Source organism: Oncorhynchus mykiss, chromosome 9, assembly GCF_057628025.1.
Source record: "Oncorhynchus mykiss isolate SJ-2025 chromosome 9, ASM5762802v1, whole genome shotgun sequence".
Taxonomy (NCBI): Eukaryota; Metazoa; Chordata; class Actinopteri; order Salmoniformes; family Salmonidae; genus Oncorhynchus; species Oncorhynchus mykiss.
Genome location: NC_143030.1, coordinates 27104593 through 27128278, shown reverse-complemented (window position 1 = coordinate 27128278; position 23686 = coordinate 27104593). Strand labels below are relative to the sequence as shown.

The following is a 23686-nucleotide window of genomic DNA, read 5'->3' as shown; positions in this document are numbered from 1 at the left end:
AACACCAAGATTGGCAAATTCGCTACTGGCGCCCTGTGCTCTTCACAGATGAAAGCAGGTTCACACTGACAGACGTGACAGTCTAGAGACGCCGTGGAGAACGTTCTGCTGCATGCAACATCCTCCAGCATGACCGGTTTGGCGGTGGGTCAGTCATGGTGTGGGGTGGCATTTCTTTGGGTGGCGCACAGCCCTCCATGTGCTCGCCAGAGGTAGCTTGACTGCCATTAGGTACCGAGATGAGATCCTCAGATCCCTTGTGAGACCATATGCTGGTGCGGTTGGCCCTGGGTTCCTCCTAATGCAAAACAATGCTAGACCTCATGTGGCTGGAGTGTGTCAGCAGTTCCTGCAAGAGAAAGGCATTGATGCTATGGACTGGCCCGCCCGTTCCCCAGACCTGAATCCAATTGAGCACATCTGGGACATCATGTCTCGCTCCATCCACCAACGCCACGTTGCACCACAGACTGTCCAGGAGTTGGCGGATGCTTTAGTCCAGGTCTGGGAGGAGATCCCTCAGGAGACCATCCGCCACCTCATCAGGAGCATGCCCAGGCATCGTAGGGAGGTCATACAGGCACGTGGAGGCCACACACACTACTGAGCCTCATTTTGACTTGTTTTAAGGACATTACATCAAAGTTGGATCAGCCTGTAGTGTGGTTTTCCACTTTAATTTTGAGTGTGACTATAAATCCAGACCTCCATGGGTTGATAAATTTGATTTCCATTGATAATTTTTGTGTGGTTTTGTTGTCAGCACATTCAACTATGTAAAGAAAAAAGTATTTAATACGAATATTTTATTCATTCAGATCTAGGATGTTATTTTAGTGTTCCCTTTATTTTTTTGAGCAGTGTATATATATATATATATATATATATATATATATATATCTGATAAGAGAATTTCCAATCCCAATGATAATAACAATCAATCAATAGCAATGACCAATCCCCGAGGTTTGTAAGACCATGGGTATTATAATAATAATAATAATAATAATAATAATAAGTCAAAGACTCAGCTTATACAAAAGGTTAGTACAGTTTATTCAGAGAACGTTCTAAAGTCAAGAATACAAAACAATTCATTTTATACTGACTTCTCACGCCCACACATTCACACAGCCATATGCACACACACACACAAACAGACGCACATACAACCATACCCAGAACAACATGCACACAAACAGACGCACACACATGTCCTGCTATCCAGCCGCCAGAGCTTTGTGACCTTGTTCTTGACAAGTACTCCCTGTTCTCTCCCAATCTCTAGTCAGGTCGGCACCAAGCTCAGACAGTCTGTTTATAATACCATAAAGACATATTGTCTTTACCCTAACTCTGACTACATTCTAATCACTTCCATACAAATTATACGTTTCAGGGCAGAATATTCTAATCATTCAATTAACCGATAATTCTAACCTAACAATATCCATCCCCAAAAAATATATGGGGGTTTAGAAATGATGCAGACAATTACATTGATGGAAGCGACAATCTATCCGCAATATTAAAACTGATCCAACTCTAGACAAAAAAAATAATACAAAATAAATAAAAAAAAACTACAATATCAACTCTGTCAGAAGGCTGAAGGCCCATGCAAAAAACTTGGAATTGACATTGTTGGTCTGTTTGAAACTGCCCCAGCAGATTGTAGTTACGCGATCACCCTAGTGGATTACTACAGTAAATGGCCCGAGGTTGCGTTTACCAGTAATGTAACTATCCAGACTGTCATTCAATTCTTAACAGATATGTTCAGTCGCAATGGAAATTGCTACGAAAGTGTAAGCGATAATGGTGCTTAATTCACTTAGAAGGAATGGACTTCGTTCCTCTATGACAGAGACATTAAACACTCCAAAGTGTGTACTACCCACGAGCAAATGGCGCGGTGGAATGACGGTCTCCAAACCGCGATCCGAGAAGGAAACAATTCCTTATGCACTACAGGACGACAGCTCATGCCACTAAAGGAGCTGCACCCTATGTGCTGTTGAACAACAGAATGCTGCGCACAAAACTGGACATTCTCCCGCTACACAGTCCCTCCGTGTCCGACGATGTCGTGTGTGCCACACAAGAAAAAGTTCAATCCTACACGGACGCCAAACGGAGGGCGAAACGATCAAGCATCAGAGGGAGATCATGTGTGGGTAAATCTTCCCTTTCATGTCAAAAAAGGTGCACCAAATTACAGTGCGCCATGCAAGGTTATCCAAAAGAAAAGACCAAACACGTATGTCCTTGACAACGGAAAGACGTGTCCTGAGCAGGCCACACTATTAAAACAGTGCTGCTCACCCACCCCCAAGTTCCCTTGCAATCACAACAGACTATTCAAACAGAGATTCAGAGTCAGGCGAGAGTCAGAAGATGGCCGGTTTGGCTTAAATTATTATTATATTATTATATTCAGTAAAATCGGAAAAATTGTGAGTACTGTGATTGACTGCTAAAGTGTCAATGTGATATTCTGATGTTACTGTCGTTATGGTTACTATGTTGTGCTTTTTAACTGTTATTATTCTGTGCTTTGTATAAGAATAACTCTTCAATTCAAGAATTGTGGAATGCTTGAGTTGGGTTATGCTTAGAGTTTTACTTTCACAAGAGGTTAATGTTGTGTTCTGCTGCACTACTCAAGTTTACCACTAGAGACATACAGGTATTTTATTCTACATATTCTGACACAGAACGGAAGTACATGGAGAACAGGATGTTTAGATGAGAAGAACTCCTCAATGGCAATGAGGAGTATATCACCTCAGTCGCCTTTTTCATCAATAAGTGCATCGACGACGTTGTCCCCACAGTGACTATACGTATATTTCCCAACCACAACCATTACAGGCAACATCCGTACCGAGCCAAAAGGCTAGAGCTTCCGCTTTCAAGAAGGGGGACACTAATCTGGACACTTATAAGAAATCCCGCTGTGCCCTTAGACAAACCATCAAACAGGCAAAGCGTCAATACAGGACTAAGATTGAATCCTACTACACAGGCTCTGACGCTCGTTGGATGTGGCAAGACGAGAGCACCAGCTGTTCCTGATGACTGTGTGATCACGCTCTCCGTAGCCGATGTGAGCAAGACCTTTGAACGTTAAACGTTCACAAATCCACAGGGCCAGACGGATTACCAGGACGTGTACTCAAAGCATGAGCGGACCTGACCGAGTCTTTAATACCAACATGTTTCAAACAGACCACCATAGTCCCTGTGCCCAAGATAGCGAAGATAACCTGCCTAAATGATTACTGCCCCGTAGCACTCACGTCGGTAGCCATGAAGTGCTTTGAAAGGCTGGTCATGGCGCCATTTAACACCATCATGCCAGAAACCTTAAGACCCACTCCAATTCGCATACCGCCCCAACAGATCCATAGATGACGCAATCTCAATAGCACTGCACACTGCCCTTTCCCACCTGGACAAATGGAACACCTGTGAGAATGCTGTTCATTGACTACAGCTCAGCGTTCAACACCCTAGTGCCCACAAAGCTCATCAGTAAGCTAAGGACCCTGGGACTAAACACCTCCATCTGCAGATTAACTCACATTTAACTCCATTTAGGCTACCTTGAAAGAAATTACTGAGCCGTGAGTTGAGGACCAATGAAATCAGATTCCCTTCTTGCAAATATTGCTTCATCATCCCCTTCATGTGAGGAAGATGTCTGATATTGTATTAAACAAATGTTTTTTTTGTGTTAAAAAAGTAATTTTGGCCGGCCCGAGTGGTGCAGCGGTCTGAGGCACTGCATCGTAGTGCTAGTGTAACAGTATAGCTTCAGTCCCTCTCCTCGCCCCTACCTGGGGTCGTACCAGAGACCCTCTGTACACATCGACAACAGCCACCCTCGAAGCATCGTTGCCCATCGCTCCACAAAAGCCGCGGCCCTTGCAGAGACTACTTCAAGGTCTCAGAGCGCGTGACATCACCGATTGAAACGCTATTAGCGCGCACACCGCTAACTAGCTAGCCATTTCACATCGGTTACATTGCTGTGTCACTACAGATCCGTCTGGGTTAGGGGAGGGTTTGGCCGGTCGTGATGTCCTTGTCCCATCGCGCTCTTGCAACTCCTGTGGCGGTCCAGGCACATACACGCTGACACGGTCACCAGGTGTATGGTGCTTCATCCGACACATTGGTGCGGCTGGCTTCTGGGTTAAGCGGGCATTGTGTCAAGAAGCAGTGTGGCTTGGCGGGGTTGTGTTTTGAGGGACGCACGGCTCTCGACCATCTCCTCTCCCGAGTCCGTACGGGAGTTGCAGCGATGGGACAAGACTAACTACCAATTGGATACCACAAAATTGGGGTAACAAATAAAAATGGTAATGTTCAAATATGGCACAATACATTTAGCAATGACAGAATGTGTTTTGGACTGAACTTCACGCAATAACACTTTTGTATGAATCAATAAAAATATATACACTACATGACCAAAAGTATATGGACACCTGCTCCGCAAACATCTCATTCCAAAATCATGGCCATTAACATGTAGTTGGTCCCCCTTTGATGCTATAAACGGCCTCCACTCTCCTGGGAAAGCTTTCCACTAGATGTTGGAACATTGCTGTGGGGACTAGCTTCCATTCAGCCACAAGAGCATTAGTGAGGTCAAGCAGTTATGTTGGGCGATGAGACCTTGTCATGCTGAAACAGGAAAGGGCCTTCCCCAAACTGATGCCACAAAGTTGGAAGCACAGAATCGTCCAGAATGTCATTGTATGCTGTAGCGTTAAGATTTCACTTCACTGGAACTAAGAGGTCTAGCCCGATCCATGAAAAACAGCCCCAGACCATTATTCCTCCTCCACCAAACTTTACAGTTGGCACTATGAATTCAAGAAGGTAGCGTTCTCCTGACGTCCGCCAAACCCAGATTAGTCCGTCGGACTGCCAGATGGTGAAGCGTGATTCATCACTCCAGAGAACGCGTTTCAACTGCTCCAGAGTCCAATGGCGGCGAGCTTTATACCACTCCAGCCAACACTTAGCATTGGGCGTTGGTGATTTTAGGCTTGTGTGCGGCTGCTCGGCCTTGGAAACCCAATTCATTTTTTTCCCACCTTTATTTAACCAGGTAGGCAAGTTGAGAACAAGTTCTCATTTACAGTTGCGACCTGGCCAAGATAAAGCAAAGCAGTTCGACACATACAACGACACAGAGTTACACATGGAGTAAAACAAACATACAGTCAATAATACAGTAGAAACAAGTCTATATACGATGTGAGCAAATGAGGTGAGATAAGGGAGGTAAAGGCAAAAAAAGGCCATGGTGGCAAAGTAAATACAATATAGCAAGTAAAACACTGGAATGGTAGATTTGCAGTGGAATAATGTGCAAAGTAGAAATAAAAATAAATGGGGTGCAAAGGAGCAAAATAAATAAATAAAAATAAATACAGTAGGGAAAGAGGTAGTCATGAAGCTCCGGACGAACAGTTCTTGTGCTGAGTGTTGCAACCGAGGACAGACGATTTTTACATGCTACACACTTCAGCACTTGGCGGTCCGGTTCTGTGAGCTTGTGTGGCCATCCACTTTGCGGCTGATGCTTCACAATAACAGCAATTACAGTTGACCGGGGCAGCTCTAGCAGGGCAGAAATTTGACAAACCGACCTGCTGTATTATGCTCGATTTTATACACCTGTTAGCAATGGGTGTGGCTGAAATAACCAAATCCACTAATTTGAAGGGGTGTCCACATACTTTTGTATATATAGTGTATATCGATAGGATATCGATAGGAGTGATGTTTGTGCATTGAGAAGCACCGCAATGTGTAACCGTGTTGCTTCCGTTCCTCTCCTCGAACCCTCTGCACACATTAAAGTTAAGTAATACAATAAAGACGGTACTTCTGAAAGCCTATTTCACACCGTAGCCTGCTGAATTTGCAAGACAACTTTTATTTTACGCACAAATGAAAATGTTGCACTGAGTTTCTCGTGGATTGATGTTTCAGCATTGTCTCAACACGTACGAAAAAAATGTATGCTGCAAATACTGCGTCCAAAATAACACCGTTTTTCTTTGCAGTTGAACTGAAATTAAAATGCAGTACACTGCAGTTATTCTGCAATTATTGCGACCAAAATGCCACAGTCGACTGCAGTTACAGCATTTTTAAGGCAAATTCAAAACTGCTATATTTTTTGGTAAAGGGAATGAAAAGTTGTGAGTTCGACTATTCATATACAACATGCACTCGCCGTACCTGCTAGAGTTCGACAGCTGGACGAGCAATATCCACCGTCATAGTACGGATGAAGACTGAGCTGGAATGTGACGCTAACAAGCTGTTTAGCTTTAGAAGTAGATGTTGCTTGCTCCCTAGGATACCCCTCTGCGGTTAGCCAGGCTACACTGAACCTGCCTAGATGGAAAACATTGGTCTGCGTGTTAATAAACACACCGCTAGATGGCAGTAACACATAGGGTAGTTTACATCAGGGGTGCATTCAGTTCACTTCAACGTTTGCTACGTTGCGTGACGGTTTTTACTGAACTGCACGTTTTCACCAAAACGTTGCGCACCGTTATATTATAATAGGCCCCATGGGACACCATAATCACAACGTGTTTCAATTGGTCATTCAGTACCGTACCGTTTCTGTTGATTCCAACGTTGCACACCGTTCTATTGTACTGAACGTTACGCAACCCATCTCCCATGTGTGGGTGGGAAGTTGGAAACTGGTATCGTCTGTGTGAGCAGGGAATTACATGTATAATGTAGTATTTCTGTGAATGTACATTTTCAAATCTGCAAAACAGTAATTTTATAATTATTAGATTTACTGTATAAATACAGTAGTAAGGGATGGGCCAGGTTGGCTATTTTAGCCGGAACAACACGCTCAAACGACATGCTCAAAACTTTAATTAAATTTATTTACATAGGGGGAAATGTTGAAAGTACCAATCTACAGCTGTAAAAATACATATGGATACAAAACCTCTGCCCAGTAAAATTACATATGGATACATCTCTGCCCTTCTCAGGAGAATTGATTTTCAGACAGTTCCCGGTCATGGATTGTGGTAATCCAAAAAACAGCAGCACATTCTAATTTCTATCAATTCTATGTCTATGGTCCAATCCCTCCTAACCCAGATAGTCCAATGAAAAGAGTGCCTTAGTTTTCCAGTGAAGTAGCAACCAGACCAAACTTTGTAGCTACAATTCTGTTTGTGTGACTTAATTGCTATGGATTGTGGATGTCCCTTGAAAGGTGGGCATTTTTAACACTTTTAGGGCGTGGCACGAGCCAACGACACAGACTTTGGCCAATAATCGTGGAAAACGAGATCTTATGTACAGGCCAATAACCAATCAACTGCAAGCAATAGGCTGCTATTCCCTGTGCATGGATTCTGTGCCGCAACTGCAAGCAAGCAAGCGAGTATAGGAAGTGCGTTTATTGTAGCGTTGGAGCAAAACTCTGTGGTTGAAGTAGCGAATTTTGTCGTCGATGTGGATCAATATTACCAGCGGATAAATTACAGAACCATACCATCGTAGTTGTGAGTTCGGGGTCGTACGATAGGCTACGCTGCAAGCATCCCCGGCGCCATCTGGGAGGGTGAGGTTGTGGCTTGCTAGTATTGCCGGGTACGACACGGCGTGGGTTAGCTAAGGTGGGCCTTGATATCTGATTGACCAGCCAGCTAGCAATCTAGCGACTTCAAATAATATAAAATCAAGTGTTGACCAACACATAACTTATAATTTTTGTTGTTGTTGCTGTGAATACCCATTTGACAGCCTTCTGGGCGCATCCTAATTCGAAACTGATTGGGACTATCACGCGCACTACAGTAGCCAAATGGGTGAGTAGCAACACTTTCTGAATCATACGTCATCCAGTTGTCAATTATTGTAAAGATTACACAGACCCGACGTGGACATAGTAGCCCACACATGTAAGGGTAGGTGGGTGCGTATCGTAATTAGCCAAGCTAACTCACTAAATATGTCTGTCCCATGTTTGCAGCCAACTAGAAGACCGCACTCTGTGTCTTGAGTTCTTGATTCATTCGAGTAGGTGGGGTGGATGGAGGAAACGGGAAGCTGTCTGTTCGCTTGCCCATGCAATGGCATTATGTAACACGAGCATTGCTAGACAGAACCTGCATTCTTGACAGCTATACTGCCAGCGTTGTATTTTTTTGGTTTCAGCTCGAGACTCGTATGGAATTTGTTGCATTGAATCCTCAACTACGGATTATTCAGTTAAACACAAATTCTAGCTACTACCACATTACCACATGCGTACATGTTGACAGCCGTACTACTTGTTTACTATCATCAGGGTACTGCACTGTGGTCAGCGCAGACATGTATGCCATCAATATCACACTGTTATGCAATAGTCCTACACTCACACACTGACAAATCGAGCTGTTCATGTCGCCTTTTATAGTAATTGTGTGCCTGACACTTAGTAAGAGAAATGCATTGACTGAGGATGCTCTCTTTTGGGAGTAATGTAGCTACTCTCATTTTAACTCGAATCATTTATTCCCAGTGACTTGCATTGGATTGTTGAGTAGGATGTACTCTTGTCTCATCAGGGTTTTTGATTCTTCCAGAATCCTGGGGTATATTTTGTATATCCATACAATGTGCAGGCACACGGTACTAGCCTCCAGAATTTTCCATTATGTGATTCTGCAGAAAGGAGGTCAGATGAACCCATCCATCCACAGACACATATCTTTATAGGACAGGGTTGGGCATCTTACCCTGAAGGTAAGTGTGGGTGCAGGCTTTTGCTCCAGCCAAGCAGTAACACACTACATTAATTGCATTTATCAATGCTTTGATTGAAGACTGGTGGGTAGAATCATCAATAGGCACAGCAAACTGGACTTATGAGTTATGGATAATTGACTGGCGTAGTCTTTATGCAAACATGGCCTGTTATGTTTCTAACATTTTCATGACATGTCTTGTGTTACGCTAATGCGTCACTCAGGCCTCATTAGCCATAGGGAGGGACCCTGCCTGACTGATACCATAATCTGAATGGCAAGAAAAATCCATTATATAATGGAGGCCAGGCTGGAAAAGGAAAAAAAACAACTCGTTTGACTGGTTTTAAAATTGTCACACTGTTTAATCCAAATCCTCATTGCACACATTAGAGACCATCTGTGGGAGGGGGAATGTCAGGGTCTTTACTCACTCACTCACTCACTCACTCATCCACCCTCTCTGTGAGTGTATGGCTGTCACCTCAGCTCCTCTTCCCCTGGGGCAGCCCATTAGCTGAGCTCTGTAACAGCTCTGGATGTCAAAATCTCTAAATAATTATTAGAGTTGGCCCAGCATACCAGGTGCACTGCTTAGACGAAGAATGTCCATTATGATAAGGACCCATCAAAGTACTGCCTGTGACTGAGGCAGTTCCCATCATGACTTGAACTCATATCCAATACAGTATTATTGCGTTGACATGCTCCTGTTTACCCAATGTTTTGTTGATGCAGTCCTAATGGTCTGATGCCCACTGCCACATGTCAGCTCTGCCTACGGTTGTAGAGCTCCTCAGGGATGAGCTCTACAACTGCTCATGTCCTGATTTTTACCGGGGACCACTGCTGTATGACCAATCTGTCACAGTGTTGTCTAGAGCCACCATCTGAGAAGGAGAATGGAGGGAGATGGAACAGTGGAAGTGGCGGTGCGGCACACAGCTGTGTGCATCCTTATGCAGGAGGAGTCAGAAGGGCTTTGGTTTTAAGTCAGCTTGTCTGTCTGTCGACCTTTCAGTCTCTGATTGTGTAATAACGCTACAGAAGTGTTTTTCGGCCTCTTGTTTTGAGACACATTTCTATTCAAATCAAATTCTATTGGTGGCGTACACATATTTGCAGATATCGCAGGTGCAGCAAAATGCTTGTTTTTTAGCTCCAACAGTGCAGTAATAATACATAGCAGTACAAAACAATACACACATAATCCAAAAAGTTAAAATTAAGAAATATCAGAATGAGCAATGTCAGTGTCCGGAATGGTGCGTATAGACAGTATATGAATATTGAAGGTGTACAACAGTAGTTGTATAGGATTAGCCATGACGTGAGTACAGTGCATTCTAAAATTATTCATACCCCTTTCCTTTTTCCCCATTTTGTTATATTACAGCCTTATTCTAACATAGATTAAAACAATTTCTCTCAAATCTACACACAATACCCCATAATGACGAAACGAAAACAGGTTTTTAGAAATGTTTGCAAATTTATTAAAATAATAAACAGAAATATCTTATTTACATAAGTATTCAGACCCTTTGCGATGAGACTGGGAATTGAGCTCAGGTACAGCCTGTTTCCATTGATCATCCTTGAGATATTTCTGATTAGACATGATTTGGGAAGGCACACACACCTGGTATATAAGGTCACACAGTTGACAGTGCATGTCAGAGCAAAAACCAAGCCATGAGGTCGAAGGAATTGTCCGTAGCGCTCCGAGACAGGACTTTGTCGAGGCACAGATCTGTGGAAGGGTACCAAAACATTTCTGCAGCATTGAAGGTCCCCAAGAACACCGTGGCCTCCCATCATTCTTAAATGGAAGAAGTTTGGAACTACCAAGACTCTTCCTAGAGCTGGCCGCCCGGACAAACTGAGCAATCGGGGGAGAAGGGCCTTGGTCCGAGAGGTGACCAAGAACCTGAAAGTCTCTCTGACAGAGCTCCAGAGTTCCTCTGTGGAGATGGTTGTCCTTCTGGAAGCTTCTCCCATCTCTGCAGCATTCCACCAATCTGGCCTTTATGTTAGGGTGGCCAGACGGAAGCCACTCCTAAGTAAAAGGCACATGACAGTGCCTAAACGACTCTCAGACCATGAGAAACAAGATTCTCTGGTCTGATGAAACCAAGATTGAACTCTTTAGCCTGAATGCCAAGCATCACGTCTAGAGGAAACCTGGCAACATCGCTGAATACTTACGTAAATGTGATACACTTTCAAAAAATTCTAAACCTGTTGTTGCTTTCTTCGTTATGGGGTATTGTGTTTAGATTGATGAGCGAAAAACCCCCAAATGTAATCCATTCTCGAATAAGGCTGTAACAAAACTGGAAAAAGTCAAGGGGTCTGAATACTTTCCGAATGCCCTGTACATATAAAGTGGGTGAAACAGTATGTAAAGATTATTAAAGTGACCAGTGTTCAATGGCTTGATGTACAGAGGGCAAAGCATTCTCTAAGGTGCAGGGTAGAGTACCAGGTGATAGCCAGCTAGTAACAGTGACTAAGGTTCGGGGCAGGATACTTGGCAGAGGACGGCGAATGGTGACTGTTCAACAGTCAGATTCAGACATTGACAAAATTATGGATGGTGAATTTAGTGTAGCCTATACGTCTTCTCATATGCCTTTTAAACTGTGTGATATTACTCTATACTCTATACTGTATGGCTCAAGGTAGCAGCTGTGGTCAAATTTGCCATCCAGCCCTTGATAAAAACAGTGTAGGCTACCTAAGACCTCTGCCCATTGATCTTTTCACTTTTCCCCCTCTCCCAGCAGATAACCTGAGTGATGCGTTGAAGAAGCTGAAGCTAGCCTCAGCTGACAGCACCACAGACAGTGTGGAGAGCTGCCTGGACTGCCTGCTCAAAGCACTGGCCCACAACAGTAAGTTTAACCCACACTCCTCAGACTGTGACATTGCTGGAGGGTACCCTTCAGGACCTTATGCACAGTACAGGATGGATGCAAGTTTATGGTGCTTTCAAGACCACTGGGAACTGATTAAAACAAGGTCAAATCACTGAAGTCAGAATTCTGACATTTCCAGTAGATTAACTCCACGCTCAAAACATCATTGACACATTTGCCCTCTAATGGGTTATATTTAGTGTATCCTTCTAGATTATGTACCAGTTCTGATAGCTAAGGGGCTTAGAGGTTAGAGGTCGACCGATTTATGATTTTTCAACGCCAATACCGATTTATTGGAGGACCCCCAAAAAAACGATACCGATTAATCGGCCGATTTTCAATAGTTTATTTTTATTTTTTATTTGTAATAATGACAATTACAACAATACTGAATGAACACTTATTTTAACTTAATATAGTACATCCAATAAAATCAATTTAGCCTCAAATAAATAATGAAATATGTTCAATTTGGTTTAAATAATGCAAAAACAACGTTTTGGAGAAGAAAGTAAAAGTGCAATATGTGCCATGTAAGAAAGCTAACGTTTAAGTTCCTTGCTCAGAACATGAGAACATGTGAAAGCTGGTGGTTCCTTTTAACATGAGTCTTCAATATTCCCAGGTAAGAAGTTTTAAGTTATTATAGAAATTCTAGGACTATTTCTCTCTATAACCGTTTGTCTTTCATATACCTTTGACTATTGGATTTTCTTATAGGCACTTATAGTATTGCCAGTGTAACAGTATAGCTTCCATCCCTCTCCTCGCCCCTACCTGGGCTCGAACCAGGAACACATCAACAACAGCCACCTTCGAAGCATCGTTACCCATCGCTCCACAAAAGCCGCGGCCCTTGCAGAGCAAGGGGAACTACCTCTCCAAGTCTCAGAGTGAGTGACATTTGAAACGCAATTAGCGCGCACCCGCTAACTAGCTAGCCATTTCACATCAGTTACACCAGCCTAATCTCGGGAGTTGATAGGCTTGTCATAAACCGCTCAATGCTTGAAGCATTGCGAAGAGCTGCTGGCAAAAACGCACGAAAGTGCTGTTTGAATGAATGCCTACGAGCCTGCTGCTGCCTACCATCGCTCAGTCAGAATTTTTCGCGAATACGCACCGCATCGATTATATGCAACACAGGACACGCTAGATAAACTAGTAATATCATCAATCATGTGTAGTTAATTAGTGATGATGATTGATTGATTCTTTTTTATAAGATATGTTTAATGCTAGCTAGCAACTTACCTTGACTTCTTACTGCATTCGCGTAACAGGCAGGCTCCTCGTGGAGTGCAATGTAAAGCAGGTGGTTAGAGCGTTGGACTAGTTAACCATAAGGTTGCAAGATTGAATCCCCAAGCTGAGGAGGTAAAAAATCTGTCGTTCTGCCCCTGAACAAGGCAGTTAACCCACCGTTACTAGTCCGTCAGTGGTATTAAGAATGTGTTCTTAACTGACTTGCCTAGTTAAATAAAGGTTAAATAAAGGTGTAAAAAAAAAAAAAAAAAACATTGGCCAAATCGGTGTCCAAAAATACAGATTTCCAATTGTTATGAAAACTTGAAATCGGCCCTAATTAATCGGCCATTCCGATGAATCGGTCGACCTCTTGTGTGACTATCAAAACCATAGAAAATATCCAAAGAAAATGATGGAGAACATATAGTATCTAACTTTCTAGTCACCAGGCTCACATTTGTTTTCGTGCAAGGCCCATCTCAGCCAGCCTTATTCACATCTGTCCGTCCTCCTTAGTTTGGGTAACACAACCATCTGCCTGTTTTGGCTCGGCCTATCCAGTATCTTGTTGTTTGAGCATTTTATTGGTTTTATGTGTTTTTGTAAGTTAATTGAGTTGCTGGCTATCTGCATCCTCAGCTATCTTTTAGCTTTGTGTTTACTGTTGTAGCTTTAATGTTTTACTGCACTTGGCAGCACAACCCACCCACTTCCTGTGTCTTGGCATTGGCAAGTGATTGTTCTGTTTGGGTGAGGTGCTGACCAAGAAAAAAATAAATAAAATGCCTGCACACTTTTTCTGATACCACCTGGAGCCTAATAATAAAAAATGTATTTGGTTACAATAATAATTTAATGGCTGCGCTATTTTCGAACTGCTAGTCATTTTATTCATGGAGCCTGGCTTGGGATGATCATAAATAGCCCAACAAGTTGAACGACCTGGATGGAATGGAAGAGGATCATCCGCTTCCCCTTGCCCAGCTCACCCATACGTCCTCTCCACTTGCCTCGTTTTCAAAAAGCTTTGGAGAAGGACAGAGGGCAGGGTCTTGGATCTTCTCCTTCGAAAGGGAAAGGCAAATCCTAGTCAGTTGTACAACTGAATGCATCCAACCGAAATGTGTATTCCGCATTTAACCCAACCCCTCTGAATCAGACCGGTGTGGACAGCTGCCTTAATCAGCGTCTGCATCATTTGTGCCTGGGGAGCAGTTGCTGTTTGGGGTTAACTTGCCCTTGCTCAAGGGCAGAACGGTACATTTTTCCACCTTGACGGGTCAACGCTTCTAACCGCTAGGCTACCTGCTGACTCGGATGGGGGCAAGGGGACAGAATTGCAAGGATTCATCGAAAGGCAAATTGAGAAAGCCCTTTTTTTCCAACTGTTCACCTCCTCTCTCCCCTTCTCCTTTCCCCTCCTAGATGCTGACGCCAGTGAGAAGATCCAGGAGATGGGCGTTCTCCCCCTGCTTCCCACCCTGCTGGCCCCACAGTCCTCCTGCACCCCCAAAGTAGCCAACATCATAGCCGAGGTGGCCAAAAATGGTGAGGCACCCTTCGCTTGGTTTCTGCACACCTCATCTCATCCTCCCCAGGAAGCATCATTCTTCTCACTTTTGGTTCCGCCATCTTGTCAGTATCCAATTTTTACACTCTATTTATTCTCAGGCGATTTAGCCTACATTTGTATGTATGTATTTCTCATTTAGTTGATGTTAAGCCTTTAGTCCCCAATAGAATTACTAAGATGCTGCTGTAGCTTACTGAGAATTTAAGATAAAGCAACATTTTCTCACACATTTCAAACACACAGACATGGCTCAAAAACAAAGAACAAATGTCAATTACAAGTTAACTTAGTTTTAAAGAGCTCTTTAATGACACATTCATGTCAGTAGGAATAACACAAATGTTGTCTTCCATTGTGTATAGACACTATCAAAAAATATTTGCACTTAACAACAAACCCTAGAGTATTTCAATTGTAGTACATTTTACTAAATGAGTCACTCAAAATGTACCAAGTATAATATATTATACTTAGAAATATTATTTACATAAATGTACAAAATGTATCCAAAATGTGACCATAGGACAATATTCAGAAAGTATTTCACAACCCACACAAAGTAGGCTTTGAATTGGACAACTATTCTTATTCTTGTAAAAATGCAAACAACTGTTCAGAGACTATTTCAACATGTAGATAACCTCTCTCAATAAGGTTTAGTACAGACCAGGCCTGACACAAAATGTAGAAATAATAGCCTACTTTGACAACTCAGTAACTGCAACCAGCATTAGAGAGAGAAGACACAGTAAAAGATCTGTAGGACAAATTCATATGTCACACCGTCACGTTAGTGTTTGCATTTAGCCTACAACATGTCATGGAACTGCTGGAAGCACGGCCTCATCATGCAGAGCATTTAGCCTACAACATGTCATGGAACTGCTGGAAGCACGGCCTCATCATGCAGGGCATTTAGCCTACAACATGTCATGGAACTGCTGGAAGCACGGCCTCATCATGCAGGGCATTTAGCCTACAACATGTCATGGAACTGCTGGAAGCACGGCCTCATCATGCAGAGCATTTAGCCTACAACATGTCATGGAACTGCTGGAAGCACGGCCTCATCATGCAGGGCATTTAGCCTACAACATGTCATGGAACTGCTGGAAGCACGGCCTCATCATGCAGGGCATTTAGCCTACAACATGTCATGGAACTGCTGGAAGCACGGCCTCATCATGCAGGGTATTTAGCCTACAACATGTCATGGAACTGCTGGAAGCACGGCCTCATCATGCAGGGTATTTAGCCTACAACATGTCATGGAACTGCTGGAAGCACGGCCTCATCATGCAGGGCATTTAGCCTACAACATGTCATGGAACTGCTGGAAGCACGGCCTCATCATGCAGGGCATTTAGCCTACAACATGTCATGGAACTGCTGGAAGCACGGCCTCATCATGCAGGGTATTTAGCCTACAACATGTCATGGAACTGCTGGAAGCACGGCCTCATCATGCAGGGCATTTAGCCTACAACATGTCATGGAACTGCTGGAAGCACGGCCTCATCATGCAGGGCATTTAGCCTACAACATGTCATGGAACTGATGGAAGCACGGCCTCATCATGCAGGGTATTTAGCCTACAACATGTCATGGAACTGCTGGAAGCACGGCCTCATCATGCAGGGCATTTAGCCTACAACATGTCATGGAACTGCTGGAAGCACGGCCTCATCATGCAGGGCATTTAGCCTACAACATGTCATGGAACTGCTGGAAGCACGGCCTCATCATGCAGGGCATTTAGCCTACAACATGTCATGGAACTGCTGGAAGCACGGCCTCATCATGCAGGGCATTTAGCCTACAACATGTCATGGAACTGCTGGAAGCACGGCCTCATCATGCAGGGCATTTAGCCTACAACATGTCATGGAACTGCTGGAAGCACGGCCTCATCATGCAGGGCATTTAGCCTACAACATGTCATGGAACTGCTGGAAGCACGGCCTCATCATGCAGGGCATTTAGCCTACAACATGTCATGGAACTGCTGGAAGCACGGCCTCATCATGCAGGGCATTTAGCCTACAACATGTCATGGAACTGCTGGAAGCACGGCCTCATCATGCAGGGCATTTAGCCTACAACATGTCATGGAACTGCTGGAAGCACGGCCTCATCATGCAGGGCATTTAGCCTACAACATGTCATGGAACTGCTGGAAGCACGGCCTCATCATGCAGGGCATTTAGCCTACAACATGTCATGGAACTGCTGGAAGCACGGCCTCATCATGCAGGGCATTTAGCCTACAACATGTCATGGAACTGCTGGAAGCACGGCCTCATCATGCAGGGCATTTAGCCTACAACATGTCATGGAACTGCTGGAAGCACGGCCTCATCATGCAGGGCATTTAGCCTACAACATGTCATGGAACTGCTGGAAGCACGGCCTCATCATGCAGGGCATTTAGCCTACAACATGTCATGGAACTGCTGGAAGCACGGCCTCATCATGCAGGGCATTTAGCCTACAACATGTCATGGAACTGCTGGAAGCACGGCCTCATCATGCAGGGCATTTAGCCTACAACATGTCATGGAACTGCTGGAAGCACGGCCTCATCATGCAGGGCATTTAGCCTACAACATGTCATGGAACTGCTGGAAGCACGGCCTCATCATGCAGGGCATTTAGCCTACAACATGTCATGGAACTGCTGGAAGCACGGCCTCATCATGCAGGGTATTTAGCCTACAACATGTCATGGAACTGCTGGAAGCACGGCCTCATCATGCAGGGCATTTAGCCTACAACATGTCATGGAACTGCTGGAAGCACGGCCTCATCATGCAGGGCATTTAGCCTACAACATGTCATGGAACTGCTGGAAGCACGGCCTCATCATGCAAGGTGTTGCCAAATACGTAGAGCACCCAAAGGAGGTTTCTACACATCTCCCACTCTTTGCCTTGAATCTACTCAGGATGCACACCACACACCCTCTCTCGCGCCCTTCAAACTTCACCTGCTTTCAAATTATGAGTTAAAACTCAGTCTACACTCCCTGGTGTCACACTCTTGGTTCTCCTCTTCCTGGCACTGTAGCCATATCACAAAGTCGATGCACAAGCTGCGTTTTGAATGCCTTCTGGGACCAGCGCCTGCGGTTTCTGTGATGTGGCTTTTGCAGGGTCCCCCCACACAATGTACATATCTATGATGGCAATGTTGAGCATCCCCCAAAACACATACAGTACTTCCACCATTTTCTGCCTGTGCGTCCAACATTGAAATAGCTCCTCAGTTGGTCAAGATGGTCAACCCCTCCCATTTTATTGTTGTGAAACATTACAAGCTCTGGAACAGATACATTCCTACCACCTTTATAAACAACTCCAAAACCCCTGCCACTGTCACTTTAGCCCCAGGCTGTGTGGCACAAGGGTGAATAGTGGGACTTTGTGCTCTTCTTCGTTCTCCCTTGTGTTCCTCTACCTCCTCTTCTACTCTCTTCCTCTCTCCCTCCCACTCTCCAGTCATCTCTAACTCCTCTTCCTCCCTGCCTTTTGCTGCTGAGCCCTGACTCTCCACGTCAATTCATTCTCTTTCACTGACCTACAAGAACAGAGTGAGAGGAGCAACAAATAGGATACAATTGTAGTCAGGAACATAATGTCACACTCTCTCTCCCGTCCTCTTTCTTTTTTTCAACATACACATACTCTCTTACTAATAAGGGGTTTCTATAATGGGTGATACAGTTACACGCCTCCCGTTCCACCCACACACACACACTATCTCTCTCCTCCAATCAACTCTTGCTTTCTTGCCTGACAGACTAACTGCAGAGTTTGCCGATGTTAGCTGATTTAGTTATGAAGCTCGGACAGTTTCCAAATTAATTGCATCGGTAGAAACAGTACAAAACAAGCAACTTGTTAGCTGGCTATGAAGAAAAAAATCAAACTCATCAAATGAGCTCCACTGCGCTGGCATCTCCCACCCTAACACGACAGGATACGAGGCATTGTATAGCCTATGAATATCTGCCCCAAGCAAACATGACAAACCATAACCTAAGCCCAACAGATAAAACACAGCATCAAACATCCACAACACAAAACATATATATGCTGTTTCCTCATTTCACTCACCTCGACATCATCTCTTTTTTTTTTAAGTGCAAGGAACTGTGCGAATCCGTATCGCCAACCAACATAGATAAAGCCTCTTTCACAGTGAAAAGTCGTGTCTGCTTTGGAGCTGTCATTTTGAGTAATGAATTGGAAAAAAAAAAAGTTTGTCAAATGACGGCATACCCTGCTTCTGGTTGATGACAACATCCACGCGAATACGACAGCGGGTCGTTAGCAAGATAACATTGCGAGGTTGACACCGGTATTGTTATAAAAACAAGCCCGTTCGCAGCCGCTATAGTAATTTAAAGAAAGGTGGTCGACGGCCACTTTGGGTTCAAAAGGGTTTATTGAATGGGATGGTGATTTATCTATTTGTGGGCTGATGCTCAAGACTATGGATGAAAATGTTGCGTGTTTTCAATCTTCGATAGTCACGTATGGGTGATAGTCTATATATTTTTACTGTGTAGCCTAGATTGTGGACTTGTCGTTTGTACACCCCACTCACCATTGGAAATTCTGCATTTTCCCGTTCGAACGGCAACAGATGGCTTCAGACTCCTAACAGCAGGCACCATAGGAGACCTGTTTGTTGGGGTTGCCATCTATCTTGCTTTCCTAGACAGTAGAAATTTTCACACATCGGCACAGTGATTCATTTATTTACTCCATGCCATACTGTGGCTTGATCAAAGGAACATGCACAGCAGTGAGTGGCTGGTTGTTGAGATTCACGAACTGTTTGTTAGAGACCATAAGATAAAAGGTGAGATTAGGGGATAGATTTATTCATTCTATCAACATAAGGCATTAATAACACTCTTATTACCCATGACATAACAGCTAAATAGTGCTTTACGATAGCACGGATGAGATTGGTCATTTAAAATAAGTTGACAGCTTCTTGACTTCTCCAATTGTAAAGAAGTCACATTTTCTTGGCCACATATCGGACTTGAGTAGTCTTCCATTTGCCACGTGACAAATTATAATATGCATGGCCCCTCAACCCAGATGCTGCAGTGTCAGAAGATTCTTGTAGGGTAATTATGAGTGGGTTTCAGAGAGGCAGGCACCGAGTTGAACGGAAGTGACCAAGTTGGGGGAGGAAACGGTTGAGATAATTAATGTACTTTTAGCAGCATCTAATGATCGCTGCCTGCTGATGTGCCAGCCTGATCATTTACACCATCCCGCTGGCATTTTATCTGTCAGTGGCCCTGGAAATATCTATGCCCAGTTCACTGTTGCAGGCTCACTGTGTCAAACCTACTGGACTAAAATAACCTTTTTTTTTTGTTCTTTTTATTTTGCATTCCTGAGTAAAATGTATTTCTGTAGTTTCGACTATGCGCCTGTTTGTGTCTCTTCACAGTCCGTTTCATAAGGCGTAGTTTTAAGTAAAGTTTGATTTTACTGCTTGCTTGAGTTACTTGATGTGGAATAGAGTTCCATGTAGTACTGTGCGTTTCCCAGAGTCAGTTCTGGTCTTGGGGACTGTGAAGAGACCCCTGGTGCCATGTTTTGCCGGGTGTGCATGCGTGTCTGAGCAGGGTGCTAGTTGTTTGAACAGGCAGCTCTGTGCTTTCAACATGTCTCACAAGACATGTAGTGATGCAGTCACTCTCCTCTATTGAGCCAGGAGAGATTGACATGTTATTGATGTTAGCGCTCCGTGTACATTTAAGGGCCAGTCGTGCTGCTCTGGGCCAACTGTAATGTCCCTCTTTTTGGCACTTGACTATATGACTGGACAGTAGTACAGGTGCGACAAAACTAGGGCCTGTAGGACTTGTTTTGTTGATAGTGATGTCAAGAAAGCAGAGTAGCTCTTCATTACGGACAGACCTCTCCCCATCTTAGCTACCGTTGCATAAATATGTTTTGAGCATGATAGTTTACAATCCAGGGTTACATCAAGCAACTTGCTCAAATTCCACATTATTCATTTCAAGATTTAGTGAATGATTTGTCCCAAATGCAATGTTTTGTGTTTTATAAATATTTAGGACGATCTTATTACTTGTCACCAATTCTTAAACTGACTGTGGCTCTTTGTTAAGTGTTGCAGTGATTTCCCTTGCTGTGGTAGCTGATGTTGAGTCATCAGCATACATAGACACACAGGCGTAACTCAGTGCCATTGGCAGGTCATTAGTAAACATTTTTAATAGTAAGAGGCCTAGACAGCTTCCCTGGGGTATGCCCACTTTATTTTATTTAACCTTTATTTAACCAGGAAAAGCCCATTGAGACCGAGTCTCTCTTTCAAGGGAGACTTTGCCAAGAAGGCCGCAACAATCAATACATTACAGAACTAAAACATACAACAATACAATTCAACAACATGATCCAGCCTAAAAAAAAGCATTTACACTCCTCTGTAACAGTCTTCCATCAAAATATTTAATTAATTCAATGGCACAAACATATCTAGATACAGCATGGGTTGTAGACTTTTCCATGCCTCTGGTGCACAAGAAGAGAAGGCAGTCTTGCCTAATACTGTACATGTCCTGGGGACTTTAAGTAGCAACCACCTAGCAGATGGTGTATGGTAACTGCTAGTGGTGAAGGAGACCACCAGCAGTTACTTTGTAGATGAAACACCTACAAATGTAACTTTCTGCACATATAAAGTGAGTTCCAACCTACCATTTGGTGCTATGGTGGGTGAGTAACATGGCATTTGTAATAAAGCCCAAGGATGCATGATAAACAAAGTCCAGCCTCTATAAGACAGAGGCTGCATGCATATACAACAAGTGTATATAATCAATTAGATAGAAAACAAGCTTCTTTCTAGCCATAAGTGGGAAGCAAGCCTTATTAAGAAAAATAAAACCCCAATTTCAATTTAAGCTTCCTCACAAAATTATCCAAATTTACTTTAAAGGACAACTTGTCATCCAACCATATGTCTAGGTATATGTAGGATTACACTTTTTCAATGGATAAGCCACCATATGTGACAATGCTAACCTTCTCTGGCCGGAGTGTGAGCTCTGGTAAAGGTCATGTTTTTTTTTTACATTCATGAGTTTGAGACCATGCCGTGACTGAAAAGCAGTCTGGAGCTCTTCAACAGCATGAACCAGAGAAGGAGCACATGAATATATGACTGTATCATCTGCAACTTTGCTGGTTGCTTCCCATTTCCCAAATCATTAATACAATTGAGGACAACACAGGAGCTAAAATGGAGCCCTGGGGCACACCTCTATTAATCTCAAGAAAGCTAGACTTGTGATTGTCAGCATATACACATAGTGTTCTGTCAGAACGATAGTTCCTAAACCAGTTTACTGCCCCTTCACTGAGACCAATGTTACTGAGTCTAGCGAGCAACAATTCATTGTCAACTGAATCAAATGCCTTTGATAAATCAACAAACAGAGCAGCACAATGTTGCTTTTTATCAAGTGCATGATGTAATTTGCCACTGCCATAATAGCTGCAGTTGTGGTGCTGTGCCCGATCTAAAGCCAGACTGAACCCTGCATGTTCTTTTCAATGGGGAAGTTTTTTTTAACTGAGTTCACTCAGGATTCATAGACTTTGGCCAGGATAGGGAGTTTGGAGATAGATGCTAATAACTACCGTCCTGAGGGATCTCCACCATTTAGTAGTAGGAGGACATAAGCTGATTTCCAATTTTTTATTTAACTAGGAAAGTCGGTTAAGAACAAATTCTTATTTACAATGATGACCTACACCGGCCAAACTCGGAATACGCTGGGCCAATTGTGTGCCGCCCTATGGGACTTCCAATCACGGCCGGTTGGGATACAGCCTGGAATCGGTTGTTTGTAGTGACGCCTCTAGCACTGAGATGCAGTGTCTTTGACCACCGCGCCACTTGGGAGCCCCAATGGAATTGGTCAAGGGACTAAAGTTGAAAATGTGAGCCACAGGTTCAGTAATATCATCATCTGCTATCTTCAAAAGGTAGGGATCCAAGTTGTCTGGACCTGCAGACCTTTTAGTGTCTATTGCCTTTAATGCTTTATAGACCTCAGCATAAGAAATAGGCTCAAAGTTAAAATGGTTCACATGAGAGCCTACATCATAGTTTACTGTAACAGAGCTTATGTTAGAGACATGGGCCCCACCATTATATAAAAAAAACCTGAACCAGCAGATATGAAGTGCTTGTTAAAAACCCCTGCAATATCAGCTTATCCTTCACTTCATTAGAATCCATCATTAAATGGTCAGGAAGGCCAGAGGATCCATTAGAACCTGACACTGATTTGATTATCTTCCAGAACTTGGTAGGGTTGTTTCGGTTCTCTGTGAATGCATTTAGATACAGTACCAGTCAAAAGTTTGGACACACCTACTACTCATTCAAGGGTTTTTCTTTATTTGGACCATTTTCTACATTGTAGAATAATAGTAAAGATGTCAAAACTATGAAATAACACATGGAATCATGTAGTAACCAAAACAAGTTTAAAATGTATTTCTTGAAATAATATGGACTTGGTCTTTTACCAAATAGGGCTATCTTCTGTATACCACCCCTACCTTGTCACAACACATTGATTGTCTCAAACACATTAAGAAGGTAAGAAATTCCACAAATTAACTTTTAACAAGGCACACCTGTTAATTGAAATGCATTCCAGGTAACTACCTCATGAAGCTGGTTGAGAGAATGCCAAGTGTGCAAAGCTGTCATCAAGGCAAAGGGGGGCTACTTTGAAGAATGTCAAATATATTTTGATTTGTTTAACAGCTATTTGGTTACTACATATGTGTTATTTAGTAGTTTGTCTTCACTATTATTCTGGAATGAGTAGGTGTCCAAACTTTTGACTGGTACTGTAGAAATCTGATTTGGACTTCTTGATCAATCCTGTAATTTTGTTTCTTTGCGCTCTGAAGGAGGCCCAGTCAACAGGAGCATTTGTATGTCTAGCTTGAGCCCAAGATACATTTCTCTTTCTAATTAATCCTGCCAAGTTATCTGAAAACCAGGGATTGTCCCTTCCACTGATTCTAAATGTCTTCCAAGTCTAGGTCCAAAAG

General features: G+C 43.3%; 1 protein-coding gene across 8 annotated transcripts in view; it reads left to right on the top strand.

Annotated features, from left to right (window-relative positions):
• Positions 1-7329: 7329 nt before the first annotated feature.
• The window catches only part of rap1gds1 (RAP1, GTP-GDP dissociation stimulator 1), a 61226-nt gene continuing 44869 nt past the window's right edge, over positions 7330-23686 (top strand). The window contains exons 1-4 of one of the 8 annotated variants that reach the window (XM_090183850.1): positions 7330-7691; positions 7819-7883; positions 11594-11704; positions 14405-14527. In XM_090183850.1, coding sequence (XP_090039976.1) covers positions 7880-7883; positions 11594-11704; positions 14405-14527 — 238 coding nt within the window. In that variant the 5' untranslated portion in view covers positions 7330-7691; positions 7819-7879. Of the gene's footprint in view, positions 7884-11593; positions 11705-14404; positions 14528-23686 lie in introns of all 8 variants that reach the window. The other 7 variants (XM_090183852.1, XM_036987623.2, XM_036987625.2 and 4 more) reach the window with 7 other exon arrangements.